Source organism: Mus caroli, chromosome 3 (genome assembly GCF_900094665.2).
Source record: "Mus caroli chromosome 3, CAROLI_EIJ_v1.1, whole genome shotgun sequence".
In the NCBI taxonomy this organism is placed as follows: domain Eukaryota; kingdom Metazoa; phylum Chordata; class Mammalia; order Rodentia; family Muridae; genus Mus; species Mus caroli.
The window spans coordinates 68503488-68519001 of NC_034572.1; the positions used below are offsets into that span (position 1 = coordinate 68503488).

At 37.9% G+C, this 15514-nt stretch overlaps 1 protein-coding gene across 1 annotated transcript in view; it reads right to left on the minus strand.

Moving 5' to 3' along the window:
* Positions 1 to 15514, minus strand: part of Pdcd10 (programmed cell death 10) — a 43394-nt gene that overhangs the window by 20402 nt on the left and 7478 nt on the right. The window contains exon 2 of the mRNA XM_021157692.2: positions 5613 to 5831. Coding sequence (XP_021013351.1) covers positions 5613 to 5708 — 96 coding nt within the window. The 5' untranslated portion in view covers positions 5709 to 5831. The remainder of the gene's footprint in view (positions 1 to 5612; positions 5832 to 15514) is intronic.

Below are 15514 nucleotides of genomic sequence, written 5' to 3' on the forward strand. Positions count from 1 at the left end.
AAGCCATGTTCGTGTGGAGGGACATATTTTAAAACAGAGTACATTTTATGAAGCATTTTGTGCCATGTATTGTGAAATAACATTGTGTACAGTATACTTGGACTCTGAACTCAGTGGCAGCTGGCTGAACAAGAAGTATGCTCTTCTTAAGATATCTTGAATCTGCTTTACTATGTACAATTAGTCCCAGAGTGCCGTAAATAAATAGTCTGTAACCTTGAATATCTACAAACTTCTAACATGAAGCTTATCCCTCTGGATAAATAATATCTAAACTGTAGCTACTATGAATAGAATGTTAAGGAGTGATGAGCAGATATCCTAATGCTCATGATTTACTATGGGGAAGATCTGGAGGGTCACATACATTTTCACCATCCTTAATGTAGAACTATTTTCTGGAACATTAATTTGAGACTATCTTTATTATTATTTATTTTTACTGGTTATTTTATTTACTTATATTTCAAATGTCCTCCTTCGAGGACATTTACACTTTGCAAATCTCCCATCCCATTCTCCATCCCCTTTGCCTCTATTAGGATACTCTTCCACCCATTCACCCATTCCTGCCCCACCACTCTAGCATCCCTGTACTCTGGGGCATCAAGGACCTCCCCTCCCTCTCCTCTCACTGATGCCAGATAAGGCCATCCTCTGCTACATATGTAGCTGGAGCCATGGATCTCTCCATGTATACTCTTTGTTTGGTGGTTTAGTCTCTGGGAGGTCTGGTTAGTTGATACTGGTTCTTGCTGTTGGGTTGCAATCCCTGTCAGCTCCTATTGTCCTTTCCCTAGCTCTTCCATTGGGGTCCCTGGGCTCAGTCTGATAGTTGACTGTGAGTATTTACATCTCTATTAGTAAGGTGCTGGCAGAGCCTGTCAGGTGACAGCCATTTGGGGCTCCTGTCAGCAAGTGCTTCTTGGCATCAGCAATAGTGTTGGGATTTGGTGTCTGCTGATGGTGGCACGGTCTCTGATTGGCCTTTCATTCAGTCTCTGATCCATTTTTTTGTCCATGCATTTCCTTTAGACAGGAACAATTCTGGGTTAAAATTTTTGAGATGGGTGGGTAGCTCCATCCATCTGGGGGCTGTGCCTATCTATTGGCGGTGGCCTCTATAGATTCTATCTCCCCTTCCTGGGTATTTTGGCTAATGTCATCCCCATTGGGTCCTGGGAGCCTTTCTCTTCCCTGGCACCTGGGGCTTTCTAGCTAGGTTCCCAGTTCCCCACCACTCACTGGTACATATTTCTATCAATTTCCTGACCCTCTGATATTTTTTCCTGTCCCTTCCATACCTGATCTTGCCCCCCCCCCTTTCCCTCCCCTTCCTCTCTCCTTCTCAGGTCCTTCCCTCTGTCTACCTTCTGTGATTATTTTGTTTCCCCTTCTAAATAAAACTGAAGTATCCACACTTTTGTCTTCCTTCTTCTTAAGCTTCATATGATCTGTGGGTTGTATCATGGATATTCTGAGCTTTTGGGCTAATATCCACTCATCAGTGATGAGTTCTTTTGTGTCTGGGTTACCTCACTCAGGATATTTTCTAGTTCCATCCATTTGCCTAAGAATTTCATGAAGTCATTGTTTTTAATAGCTGAGTAGTACTCCATTGTGTAAATGCACCACATTTTCTGTATCCATTCTTCCTTCGAAGGACATCTGGGTTGTTTCCAGCTTCTGGCTATGTATTATAAATAAGGCTGCTATAAGCATAGTGGAGCATGTGTCCTTGTTATATGTTGGATCGTCTTTTGGGTATATGACCAGTAGTGGTTTGGCTGGGTCTTCAGGAAGAAGCTTAGCAATTTTATGAGGCCCGATTTATCAATTGTTGATCTTAGAGCCTAAGCCATTGGTATTCTGTTCAGGAAACTCCCCCCCCCCCCCATGCTGAAGTGTTCTAGGCTCTTTCCCACTTTCTCTTCTATTAGATTCAATGTATCTGGTTTTCTGTGGAGGTTCTTGATCCACTTGGACTTGAGCTTTGTACAAATAGATAAGAATGGATCAATTTGCATTCTTCTACATGCTGACCACCACTTGAACCAGCACCATTTGTTGAATATGCTGTCATTTTCCACTGGATGGTTTTGGCTTCTTTGTCAATGAAAAGGTGGCCATACGTGTGTGGAATTATCTCTGGGTCTTCAATTCTATTCCACTGATCTATCTATCTTCTCTATACTAATATCATGTAGTTTTTATCAGGGATGGTGATTCCCCCAGAAGTTCTTTTATTATTGAGAATAGTTTAGGTATCCTAGATGTTCTGTTATTCCAAATCAATTTGAGAATTGCTTTTTCTATCTCTGTCAAAATTCAGTTGGAATTTTAATGGGGATTGGAATGAATCTGTAGATTGCTTTTGGTAAGATGGCCATTTTTACTATATTAATCCTGCCAATCCATGAGCATAGGAGATTTTTCAATCTTCTGAGGTGTTCTTTAATTTCTTTCTTCAGAGACTTGAAGTTCTTGTTATATAGATATATGACTTGCTTGGTTAGATATTTTATATTATTTATGACTATTGTGAAGGTTTCGCTTCCCTAATTTCTTTCTCAGTTTTTTTGGGTGGAGGATTTGAGTTAATTTTATATCCAGTCACTTTGCTGAAGTTGTTTATCAGCTGTAGGAGTTCCCTGGTGGAATTTTTTGGGGTCGCTTAAATATACTACATTATCATGTGCAAATAGTGATACCCTTCCCTTCCTACTTTCCGATTTGTATCCCTTTGACCATCTTTTGTTGTGTAATTGCTCTAGTTAGAACTTTGAGTACTATATTCAATAAATAGAATGAGAGTGGGTAGTCTTGCCTTGTCCCTGATTGACTACTTTTATCCAAATCTGTACAGTATAGATTAATAAAGATAAATTATAATTTTCTCACTAGTACCCATAAGGAAAATTCTTAGTTGAACTATAGTTAACTATGAATTTAATTCATTATTTAATTATAGTTAACTTTAATTTAATTACATTAGCATACCAAAATGCTAAAAGATAATGTGAATATTTTTTTAACAGGCATATTGCTAAAATAGCAGTCAATATATCATCTTTAACCTAAAACTTTATACATGAAGGGCCAACACTTCTATTGTATTCCTCCATCCAATTCTAGATGTCATCTATTAAGAGGGAATTTAAGTATCATTGCCATTTCTAAAATAAGAGTTTAGAGCATGTTTTTGAATACTATCTTGTATTCAAAAGTACGTTTTAAAAAAGTACCCTACAAGATTAGGCCAGCAAACTGACCCCTAGATAGACCTCACTAATGTGCTGTAGCAATGTCCCATTTGCCAGTCAGCCCCTTCGTTTTCAAACCTTACTCTTAAAAATTAGCTCCTAGATAATGCTGAGTCACATGTCTATGCCCATGAAGCCACATGTGTGTTCAGATCTAACTGGGAAAGGAGCACCATCTTTACTTATGTAAAGATTTATCAGCCTATTCACAGCCTCTTCTTTTTTTGGAAGTAAATTTCTCTTACGTATGAGTAAAATAAGTAATTTTCCTCAATGAGAAAATTTTCATCAAAATTAATCCCAATATTTCATTTAATACAAACCCCTTATTTTCACAGCAAAGTCTAGATGCAAATAGTGATCCTTCATACACAGAAATAAGTTGGCCTGTGTTGCTAGCCTTCGCTCATTTCTCTTTACTAACTGGAAGATAAAACTAATGCTGTATAAATGAATTTGCCTCTTCTCAAATCAAGACTCAACCTAGCAGACTAATCTGAAATTTCTCCCCAACCCAACACTCTGTGTAGTGATACTAAGCTGGATGCACGGACCTAAAAAACAGAGTACCCGTGGGCGAAATTATGAAAATGATTTATGGACTACGTAAGAAGTTCAAATTCTAACTACTGCAAACTCAAGTTACTCATCTAAGGGATGTCTTCTTTTCTCACTCCTGGCACAAAGTTAATTACATATCTTTAAATAGCTCTGTTCCTAGTGGATTCTTGAGAACAGGTCCATTGCTTGTTTTCTCTTAAACTCATGGCCTAGCTGAGTACTAAGCAAATAAACACTTGGTATTTACCACAAGGAAGTCCTTCCTTCTAATAATAGCTACTTGAAATGAAGTATCACAACAAGGTGGATCTAATCATCAGCTTGTTGAGAGCTGCCCCAGAGGAGACGACCACAGGGACAAGTTTTACAAGAGAGGCTTTCTCCTCGGTAAGAGAACATTCCTGAATTTTCTAACCTCTTGTGCAGTTAGGTTTGGTCATAAGTTTAAGTTCTTAAAAATAGTGCACATGGATGTCCTGTGTAGGGCTTTTTTTTTTTTTTTTTTTGGTAAAGGGGTAAAGGTTACATTAAGTAATTAGACTCCGTTGAAAACAAGACTCCACAACTTACTTCATTTTTTTTTTCCTTCTGGACATGATGAAACAAGATTTCACACCTTATTGCATTTTTCATCCTTTAGTACATGATGGAATTTGGTTGTAGTTGTACATACTAAATAGACTGTGACATGTTAAAACAAAAGATGAATTTCTGATGATACTAACTCATAATATTACTAGCCTTAAATCCCCTGCCTCCAGAATCTTTTATGTAATGGAGACAAAAACTTTTACTTATACTACCATTTTGAATTCTCCCACAAGGACTCTGAACCTGTCAGTATTTTGTAGTGTTTATAACTCTAATATATGCATGGTATATCAAAAAGGATAAAGAAATCATTCTCTACTGACTCCAAGTTTAGGCTCGTAAGATATCAAGTGCATCAACCCCAATAATGTGAGGGAAAATGGATTTGAGTCTAAAAATAACACTCTAAAAATGCACTGGCATTTTTGTTGCAGCTTCCAGCTATCTTAGAAACAATAAGATTGGTCATTTAAAAAAAAATTGTCACGTAGCAATAAATAAATAATTACTTTTTTTTTCTTTTTCTTTTTTTTAGGTAAAACCAATGAATGACTTTAGAGACAGAACACAAACTGTAAATGTTAGTCTTCTTTCTGTTAGTAAAATTATTTCACTATTCAAGGTTTCCATTCATGACTACAGGGAAGGAATTAATTAACTAAGGGACTTACAGATCTAAAATTTTCTTCAGATATTAGTATATTAATTTAAACCAGAAATATAACTGTGCGATGTTCAAGACAATTCCTTCAATAAAAAAGCTTCCATGACTTCTTTAGACACAATGCAACAGCATCCCAGAAATCCATTTTTAAACAGGACTTTGTCACTATGACCTTTGTGCCTGCCATTCTACCTATCATGTACTTGTTTCTACTCTCATTTGTCCTTTTGGACTTCTACATATCTCGTTTAGTGAGGCCTTTTCTGAACCCTAAAATAGAGACCATCTACCGCTTTCTCTCTCTTTTTTTCTTGCTTGATAGTACTTACTAGAAATGTTGGACTTAGAAACTTATAGGTACCATCTATCTCTTCCACTAAGACTAACACATCTATTTACTTTTATTTCTTCAACTCCATGGATGGATTAGACCCAAAAGCCAACACAGGGGTTTCAGTTCATATATATGTCTGCCATGTGGAAGAACAGTGGCAGACAATAAGGAATTGCAGCAATCTTAAATGTACACTCACCTCATTAAACACAGGATACATGACTGCATAGAGAGGCATAGAAACCATGGAAGTGGTCTCAGCTTCATTCTTCATCTCTTCCATTGTCATCCTCATTCAAAAGCCAACTACAGTAGAAAAAGCAATGCTAAAATGCAGAGGAATCTTCATTCACTGCCGAATTTCTTCCCTTTTGTATGTGTATGTGATAAAGACTGGTACACAAAGAAGAACAGCAATCTGGTGGAAGGGAAAGGAGAAAAAGTAACTTACACTAAAGGGAAACCACAAATTCTAGAAACTTTCTTATCAAAATTAGAGAATTGCTAGCTATTATACCTAGAAGCTAATTTGATACCACACTTTCCATTTGAAAACAACCCTAGTCAGGGAGATTATTTTCCTCCTCTGTTAGACCAAAGAAAAACCTCATTTTAACCCAGCTAATAAGTCCTATTTCCAAGGCAGTGTATCCAAAACCTACTTCACGTGGATGCAGTGAGTTTTCCATAAAACACCATGAAAAAGTATGTACTCACTTGCATGATGTACAATTATGAAATCTACCAACAAGAGCCATGGTTATATTCATGAGTAACTCATATGTAAAATAATATTAATGGAATATGGACAGCTAAATTAAAAGGGTAAAACAAAGAATTAAGTGTTGCATTGTACTACTGCACATGCCAGCAAGATTTTGCTGACAGGTCCCTGATATAGCTGTCTCTTGTGAGGCTATGCCAGTGCCTGGCAAATACGTAAGTGGCTCACAGTCATCTACTGGATGGAACACATGGCTCCCAATGGAGGAGCTAGAGAAAGTACCCAAGGAGCTGAAGAGGTCTGTAACCCTATAGGAGGAACAGCAATATGAACTAACCAGTACCCCAGAGCTCATGTCTCTAGCTGCATATGTAGCAGAAGATGGCTTAGTCGGCCATCATTGGGAGGAAAGGCCCTTGGTCTTGTGAAGATTATATGCCCCAGTATAGGAGAATGCCAGGGCCAGGAAGCTGGGGTGGGTGGGTTGGGGAGCAGGGTGGAGGGAGGGTATAGGGGACTTTCAGGATAGCATTTGAAATGTAAATGAAGAAAATATCTAATAAAAAAAAATTTTTTAAAAGTATTGCCTTGTTTTGTAAAACTTTTTTGGCTACTTTTCCACTGGTTTTTAGCACCTGAAAATAACAACAAAACAGCAGCACCAGAGATTTGAGGCAAATCTTAACATTGATAAAATAATAGGAAATGCAATTTGTATGGAAATAGCATACATTGTACTCTTTCTTTGAACGTAGTTAGGAATTAAAAATCAAGAATTCAACAATACACTCCAGTACTTGAAAGTGAGTTAAGGAGATGCTAAGTATAATAAGGCCTGTGGAAAACAATAAAAAGTTTTAAAAAGGAATGTATACTTAAAGAAGGCTGAACAATAAATTTAATCGTAAACTGCTAGTAATTACAAATGTATTTAAGAAAAAGCTTTTAACTCTGAACAATTCTTACTGAAGAAAGGATTTCTGCATTATAAAACATTTTTCATATAGTAGCTACCATTTCAATTTTACAAATACAGAAGGTCTGAAAGAATTCGTGCAGAGGCCCAAGATTTGATTTCAGATGCAGACTCCAGGCCTAATATTTACACAGCACATACCTCTTGAATAGAAAACTAAGGAACACCCTTTCTATCCCCACCTACTCAAGGAGCCCACGAGCTTCACGTTCCCTGGACAAATGAACATTTAGTAGCTATAGAAACAAGATGTCCAACAGTCATTTAGCAGGTATCTATACAAGATTGTTTTGAAGAAGTAAACTTCACTTGAAGAACTATATTGTGAGAACCACACAGAGCTAGAGGGCTGCTTCAAAAGCTCCACCTCCCTGTCAAGGCTGACTGCTCAGTGTTCTAGTGCACCCTTCTGATTGACAGCGGCTCAGTATCTGCCAACAGCTGAGTCCTGGTTTGGGTGATTTTTAAAAATAGAAAAGAAAGAAAAATCCTTCCTTTTTCTGAGCTAAATTTTGCTCCCCACCTTTACAGAGGACCACCAAAACCAATCCTTAAACTTTATAATACAAAGCAAGAGAAAACCACTAACATAACATTCTATGGTAGAATTACAAATATTGCTTTGTCAATAAAAGCACTTTATTGTTTTCCTGTTCCAATGTAAGTATTTAATATGCTTCTAGGTGATCTACTTTTATGCTGGCACACACTTCTAATCCCAGAACTAAGGAAAGAAAGGCAAGTTTGCCAGTTAGAGGGCCATCTGTGCTACAAAGCTAGTATTACTTAGTTGCAACCCTGTCCCAAAAAAAACAAAAACAAAACCAAAAAACAAACAAAAAGCCCAACAACAACTATACAAAGCAAACTTGAAACCAAGAAGGCTGATAAGCAATAATAGTGAAAATGCAAACTACAGAATTTGGGCAAAGATTAGACTAAATAGTAAGAATCCATGATCCAACAGCAAAATAGGACCAGAGACAGAACTTGAAGACCAATTGAATTTAGTAACAGAGAGGATCATTGTTAAATACAACCTAGCTTAGTCAGGAAAGTACTTGCCACCATGTACTTGACTTCAATTCCCACCACCAATATAAAAGGTAGACATGAGGGTCAAAGTACATGTACATGTGTGATTCTAGAGAGGGGAAAATGCAGACTGCCAGTTCCCTGAGGTTCACTGGCCAGCCCAGTCTATCCTAGCCCAGTTAGTAACCAAACTCCACCACCTACCAAGAGACACTGTTTAAAAAGCACTGTGGATGGATGCTCCAGAAGAAAAACATCCAAACCTGACCTCAGGACAGACAGACACACACACACACACACACACACACACACAACATTAATGTTGATACAGTATGAACGTATCAGGAATGGTTTATGTTTTTCTGTTTATTGTGCTGCTTCAGAGGAAACTCTTCAGTTCAAGGTGAGCTTTGTAGGTGCATTGCTCTACATCCACAGAATAAATAAATAACAAGAACAACAATAACTGCCGAGGGCTGTAAATGTTAAGATAGTTTTCAAATGATAATCTTAACTTTTTGTTTAGAAATAAGCAAATGTTATGCAGTAAGATACCAATACAAATGGAACCGTCTCATAAATGTTCCCCTTATTTCCCTGAATAATCAAAATAGTACCATTGATTCTGATGTAAGAAAAACTAGCTTGAAATATGAAATATGAGTTTAAAATAATTACCACTTGTTTATAATGAATAGGCATAAAATAGATTGTGGGCCACTTCTACTATCAAATTCAGTCTTTAGGGTTCCTGCCCTACATGACCAACTCCAGTCTTTTCATGTAAAAAGCTACAGTATCTCAGAGTTTCCTGAAACTGGCTCACTTTACTCCATCTGGGACCTAAGGGATAACTAGAGTCACTAGTATTAACAATGAACAAAGGGAAAAGACAGCACAAATTCTTGGAACTGGACTAAATGTGGTTCTTTGGTGAAAAGGGATTCCTAAGTAACTTCTACATTTTCATTATTTAGTAAAATCCAAACCAAACCAGACCAAACAAACAAACAAACAAAATACATTTTACTCTAGCATGGTACAGAGTCCATGTGTTATGTTCCAATTCATGTGCATTTCTTTTCCCCATAATAAAGAATGTAAGTAGACATTTTTTTTAAGTTCAGCCTTGCTAATAATTTTTTAAGTACCAAGCTTAGTAAAATAAAAGCAAACATAATACTTAATCCAATTACATTGTATTCTTAGTCCTATTTACCAGTTTCTAACTTTCATTTTAGTTATCCCAAGTTCTTCCTATTACATTAAGATAGTAACCCTATAAATTCTTCTGCTTATTTCTCATAAAATAAAAGCAAAAAACAAAAAAATGCAAGCAAAACCAAAATTTCAATAGTTATTTACACAAAAGAAAAATTAAATACTAAATGGTAAACCACTAGAATGTTTGCTGAGAATCTGAGGATACACTCTGTGTATATTTTATTTCATTTCCTTAAGACAGGTCTCATTAAGTACCCTTGGTTGTCCTGGGACTCACTATGTACACCAGTCTTATCACTAGCTCACAGAGATTTGCCTACCTATGCCTCTTGAGGGTAAGGTAAGCACCTCTATATCCAGAAACATTTCATGCTTAACAAGATTCTCCAAGCACAAGAATTTCCAACACTGTCTAATTTTGCTTTACATTCAAAGAAAAAGGGGGCCAATATACTTTTAGCAGGCAGTAAATCTTTCTCTTTGAGGTGGGAGATCTGAACCATCACTAACTATTTCAGAGCTTATTAGCAACATTGATTCCTAAGACTACTCATTCAAAATCCAGGTACATATTCTTAACAGATAACTCAGATGAGTCTCATGAAGACGGGAGCATATGAATCACTGCTATGATGAAAGAGAGAAAGGGGGGGGGGGGGGGGGGGGGGGGGGGGGGGGAGGAGGAGGAAGAAGAAAAAGAAGAAGAAAGAGAAGATCAAAAAGAAGAAGAGGAGGAGGAGGAGGAGAGAAGAGAAGATCCAGCCGCTTATGGCCAGGATACAGGCAAAATGATGTCAGATGAAGTATTTGGAAAGAGTGTGTAGCATGCTTTATGGAGTTCTAGTTATCACATTTTTCCCATCAGAAACAGACAGGAGGTGATACTATATCCTTTCTAAGTTCTTAGTATTCTACAATTCTAACATTTCCATTACGATATCTACTACAGGTTCAGAAAATAAAAACCCTCAACAGATCATGAAAATTATTTACAACTCTAGCATAGAGGTTTTCCCCAAGAGCTGCTTGTCTGAAAGTTTTGAATGGCCATTTTGTTTTCTCTTCATAATTATCAAGGATCTCACTAGTTACACCTATAGAAAAACTTGCTCCCTAGCCTCATACCCAAAACTGTCCAGACCACAATACAGCCATTTCATAAGGGAGAATGCTCTAATTTGTTCCAAGATCCTTACACCTTTTAGGGTTTATCAAAATGATACAGCCACTAAAGAGCTAAAATTTCCTAAAAGGTTTGAGAAAAAGGGAAGACTTGAGGAATACTGTAAGCAGGAAATTCTTCTTAGATAAAAAAACAAGCTTCAAATCTTCAAAATATACTCATATTACCAAGCTTATGGAATGCTGCATTTAGAAACAAGCAAGTACCTTGCTAGTAGCAAGGAATATATAGCCCCTTGGTCCTACACTGTAATGTGTGTTTATGTATGTGCATACATATATCCTTAATAAGATCAAATAGTTTGCATAGAAAGCTATGGGAGAAAGTGAAATAAAGTCTGCAACATGGGCCTCAATTCTGTTATATGTTAAATCATGTTGTGTGTGAACAAGTCATCTCACCTCTATCAATTAGATTCTTCTTTAAGTTAGATAAGTAGGCACTATAAAGAGAGTGAGTTAAAAATAAGGTAGTTTATAAACAAAACTCTAACAGTTCTGTATTAAGCATTGAACTTTAGATATCTTTTCCAGAAAACCAGGCATGTCATAATGGCATCTCATTTCACTGGAAAGTCCAGTCTATTTAATCAAAATCTGAAGAGCATTCCTGGGTTGAACCACATTTACTGACACTGGTGTGCCAAATAACCCATTTTCTCTTTGCAAATTGAGTCTCTCAAATACAGTGTTATAGTAAAACAAAGCTACCATGGAGAATTAGTACCCAGACATGGAGTTGTTGACGATAACTACTTATGAGACAATGTGGAGGACTCTTTGGGATTTGGGGATGGGTTTTGCAAGAAGAGCTTGGGAAAATTCAGAAGCAGGTGTTACATAAAGTGGAAGAATGTAAGTAATGTAAAGTAAGGGATGATTATGTCACCCCTGAAAACAAGGACGCACACAAGGAAGTCAGGCTGAGGGTCACAATGGAAATGAAGACTATACTGGCAATTGTCACAGAATTGGGGGATGGCAGGCAATTCATTTGTCTATTCTCTGGTACTTTGAGGAGAACCAAGTTTTAAGTATGAATGGGCAAGCTTATCTGGAAAGAAAAAAAATCTCAGGGCAGCAGTGCAAGTTCAAAAGTGATGTAATAATATAATAGATATTACCAGATGGGAAAACTTTAGAATGACAATCATAAGCAAAAGGAACAGAATGAAAACTTGAAAATTTTCTAGCCTAGCCCCTCAAAAGGAGCATGTGTAAACATGCCAGAGGGTGTTAGCTAGGATAGCAGGAATTTACTCAAAAAAAAAAAAAAAAAAGAAAGAAAAAGAAAAAAAAGTGATAGTTTGTACCAGGAGAATAGAATGATGTCTCAGGGTACCTTGTAAATCTGCAAAACCACTACACCCATCAAGGGCTCAAAGGCTTAGAACAGCAAACATTTTAGGCAATGCAGATCAAATCTTGAGAGAAGAGAATCCTGCCATCCCTTGACTGTCCAAGGTAGGGAATGGTTTTCCTAAGATTCATTTCCGATTTTAGTCAGGCAGAAACACAAAGGCAGCTTCCCTGTTTCCAGCAGGTATAGCCTGGGCTGGTGGCAGACCTTGCAATCTTCCATCTGATGCTGATTTTTCAGGAATGCAGAGTGAAGGTGTAAGTCACATAGGTTTTCACTCACATTTCAGAAGATGCCTGGTAGGACAGCTAGTACACAGTAGGGTTGGAAGTTCACTCCAAATGAACAAAATGTGAAGCTGTAGGACTGAAACTGAAGTTTACAATGGAGAGCATGGTAAGGAAGAACTGACTGCAGGGCTCATCAGGTAAAACTAAAGGAAGCATGAAAGTCATTCCAAGAAAGTAGCCATGTGGGCAGTAACTTACAAGGAGTTAAGAGTAGAACTGCCCAAACCCTCAGAAGCTTGTATTCTGCCAGGGTGCCCTAAACACAGATGTAAAGCTTTAGAATTTGGTGTCTACCTTGCTAAGTTTCCCAGGTGCTTAGGGCTGATCACTCCTTTCAGACTCCTAATTTCTCCTCTTTGGAACAGAAGTGGGTACCTTTTCCTTGCTCCACTACTTTTATGTGAGGAGCCGCCCTCACATTCGCCATTATAAGATGGCGCTGACACCCATATTCTAAGTAGTAAACAAGCAAGCTGCGCATGTGCCGGGGTAGCTTTCCACACCATGTGCTCTGCCTTCCCCGTGACGACAACTCCGGTCGATGGGCTGCAGCCAATCAGGGAGCGACACATCCGAGGCAGAGGACAATCCTCCATAAAAGGGATGGGGCTCCGCCATTTTCCTCTCTTCTCCACTGGCTCCTGAAGAAGTGAGCAATAAAGCTTTTGCTGCAGAAGATTCCGGTTGTCCTGAGCGTGTTCTTGCCGGTGGGGACAAAAGCTCAGGATACTTTTAGAATGGCTTTCTTTTGGATTTTTACAGGGGTTTGAAGCTAAGTTATATTGAATCACTCAGGACTTTGTACTTGAACTGTAGAGAAACATAAGAACAGCTAAGGCTCTGCAACCCTTAGAAACTCACTAAATGCATTTTACATCATGACATAGAGATAAACCTTGAAGGATAGAAGCTAAATCCTGTCATTTGGAACTTCTCTGTGTTCCAGACCCTCATATGTTGAAGGTTTTGTTTCCAAAGAAGTTATCTTAGGAGTAGGTAGAAACTTTAATAAGTAGAACTGGTCCCAAAACCTTTGATGAAAGGTATTATAGCCTTCAATATTTTAAAATCTTAAGCCTTTTCCTTTTGTGGTGAGTGATTTTATTTCTACCCTGATGGGTTCTACTTCCAAAGCACTGGGGTCAAGTGACCATGGACTACAGCCAAGTTGTTTTTCTCAGGTATTTTGCTATAGAAAAGGAAAGTTATCAGATATCCAAATAAATACTGTCTGCAGGACAACAGTGCCAGGAGTTCCGCAGATATTCTTGGGAACATTCTGAGCATCGACACTCAAGAACAATGGTTATCTCTATAAATGCTAACAGCAACCAACTTCTAGGTTTGCTGTGAAAATACAGTTTATTATTACTGATAGGACAGCATATGGGGCATAGTAATTAATATTGACTATTATGGTCAAGTGGAGAAATGTGCATCCAATTTGGGCTGAAGTTGGGCAGCCTCCACAGCCAACTCTCCAGGGTATCAAGGACCCTGAGAAATGGAAAGCTGGTAAAAATAATGGTTTGAAACCTATTTAGGAGAGCAGAACTTCCTTTTCCAAATAAAACCTCCCTACCTCTCTCTCCCTGTGTGTGTGTGTGTGTGTTTGAGAGAGAGAGGGACAGAGACAGTGTGTGTGAGAAATAAAATATTAAACTATTCTTTCCTTTAATAAATTAAGCATTTAAAACCTGTAGTCCTTCTCTCTCACAAAAGCCCTGACACAACTAGATCTCTTCTTGAACAGTCACTAACATAGCATTATAAACAAAACATAAATGAGCAGCCTAATAGGTTAAGAAAACATAGGATATTCAGACACAAACTTTTCTGTAACTCAATACCAGATTTCAATCTCTAGGTAGTATCTCTCCTTGCTATAGATGTAATGCACTTAAGAAAGTTAACTGCTAGGACCCAAGGGGCTAAAGGGGTTTGCAACCCCATTGGAGGAACAAAATATGAACCAACCAGTACCCCCAGAGCTCCCAGGGACTAAACCAACAACCAAGAGTACACATGGTGGGACATGGCTCCAGCTGCATATGTAGCAGAGGATGGCCTTGTTGATCATCAACGGGAGGAGAGGCCTTTGGTACTGTGAAGGTTCTATGCCCCAATGTAGGGCCAGGGCCAGGAAGCAGGAGTGGCTGGGCTGGTGAGCAGGGAAAGAGGGGAGGAAATGGGGGTTTTCAGAGTGGAAACCAGGAAAAGGGAATAACATTTGAAATGTAAATAAAGAAAATATCTAATAAAAAAAAAGTTTGTATGAAAAAAAAATAAAGTTAACTGCTAAAATGCTGAGACTTGAAATTGAAAACTTGCCATTATAGATATCAAGTCCAGTCATTAACTTTCACAATTCTGAAACAGAATGGTAGCTGATGTGTGAGCCAAATATAGTGCTTCCAAGGCTTACTGTATTTAGTGTTTACAAACTGAAATGCTATGTTAACCTGCCTCAGCCTTTGTGCCGTCTCATTGTGAACACAGGCAAGAGCTGCTGTGACCTCCTATAAAACTGTTAGAAGACCCAAGAAGGCAGGAACGTAGGTAGATTTGACTTTGTGGGTTTTTAATTTGGTACATCTGACTCACCTTAGAGACAATTACTATGTCAAATGTATACATATTTTGGGGAAATTACAAATCTATGAAGTGACAGGAAGTATTTTTTCTACAATATATAGGAGATAAACCCTTATATTTGGTAGAAAGATGTAGTTTTATTTTTATTTTTTTGCACAGCTGGGTTATATGGTTTAAATTATTTGATAACTTTCCAAATTCATTTGAGAATGAATGAATGCTGATTGAAATTTTCACCTTACAGGGTTGTTAGGAGTACTAAGTATATTTAAAATACTTAATGAAGTAGCCGACCTTCAATAAGCATCTAATTCACACGGTTAGAGCTATTTCAGCAGAGCTCTGTGAGCCTGGCGTGGCTTGAGGTTGAAAGGAGGGTGAGTCAAATCAGAGGAGAGTACAAACTCTGACTTGCAGGACATGTTGAATTAGTGTCTCCTTCAATTCTGCCACCTGCAGAAGCCTTTCTTGCCTCATCTTCATTCTGTCTATACATAGCACAGCAAGGATCGAATGCTGATTATCACAATGTCATAGTAGTCACACACACCATTTTCAAAACTTTCTTGCCAAAAGAAAGGCCAAAGTTACTTTGGCCATCAAAATTCATGTTATTTACAGGTAATTACTCTCAGTTTGGAGATACAAAGAGTTTGGTCATCAAATGAACTTTAAGACTATTTAAAGCAAATCATTAAAAGTATTATTTTCAGGG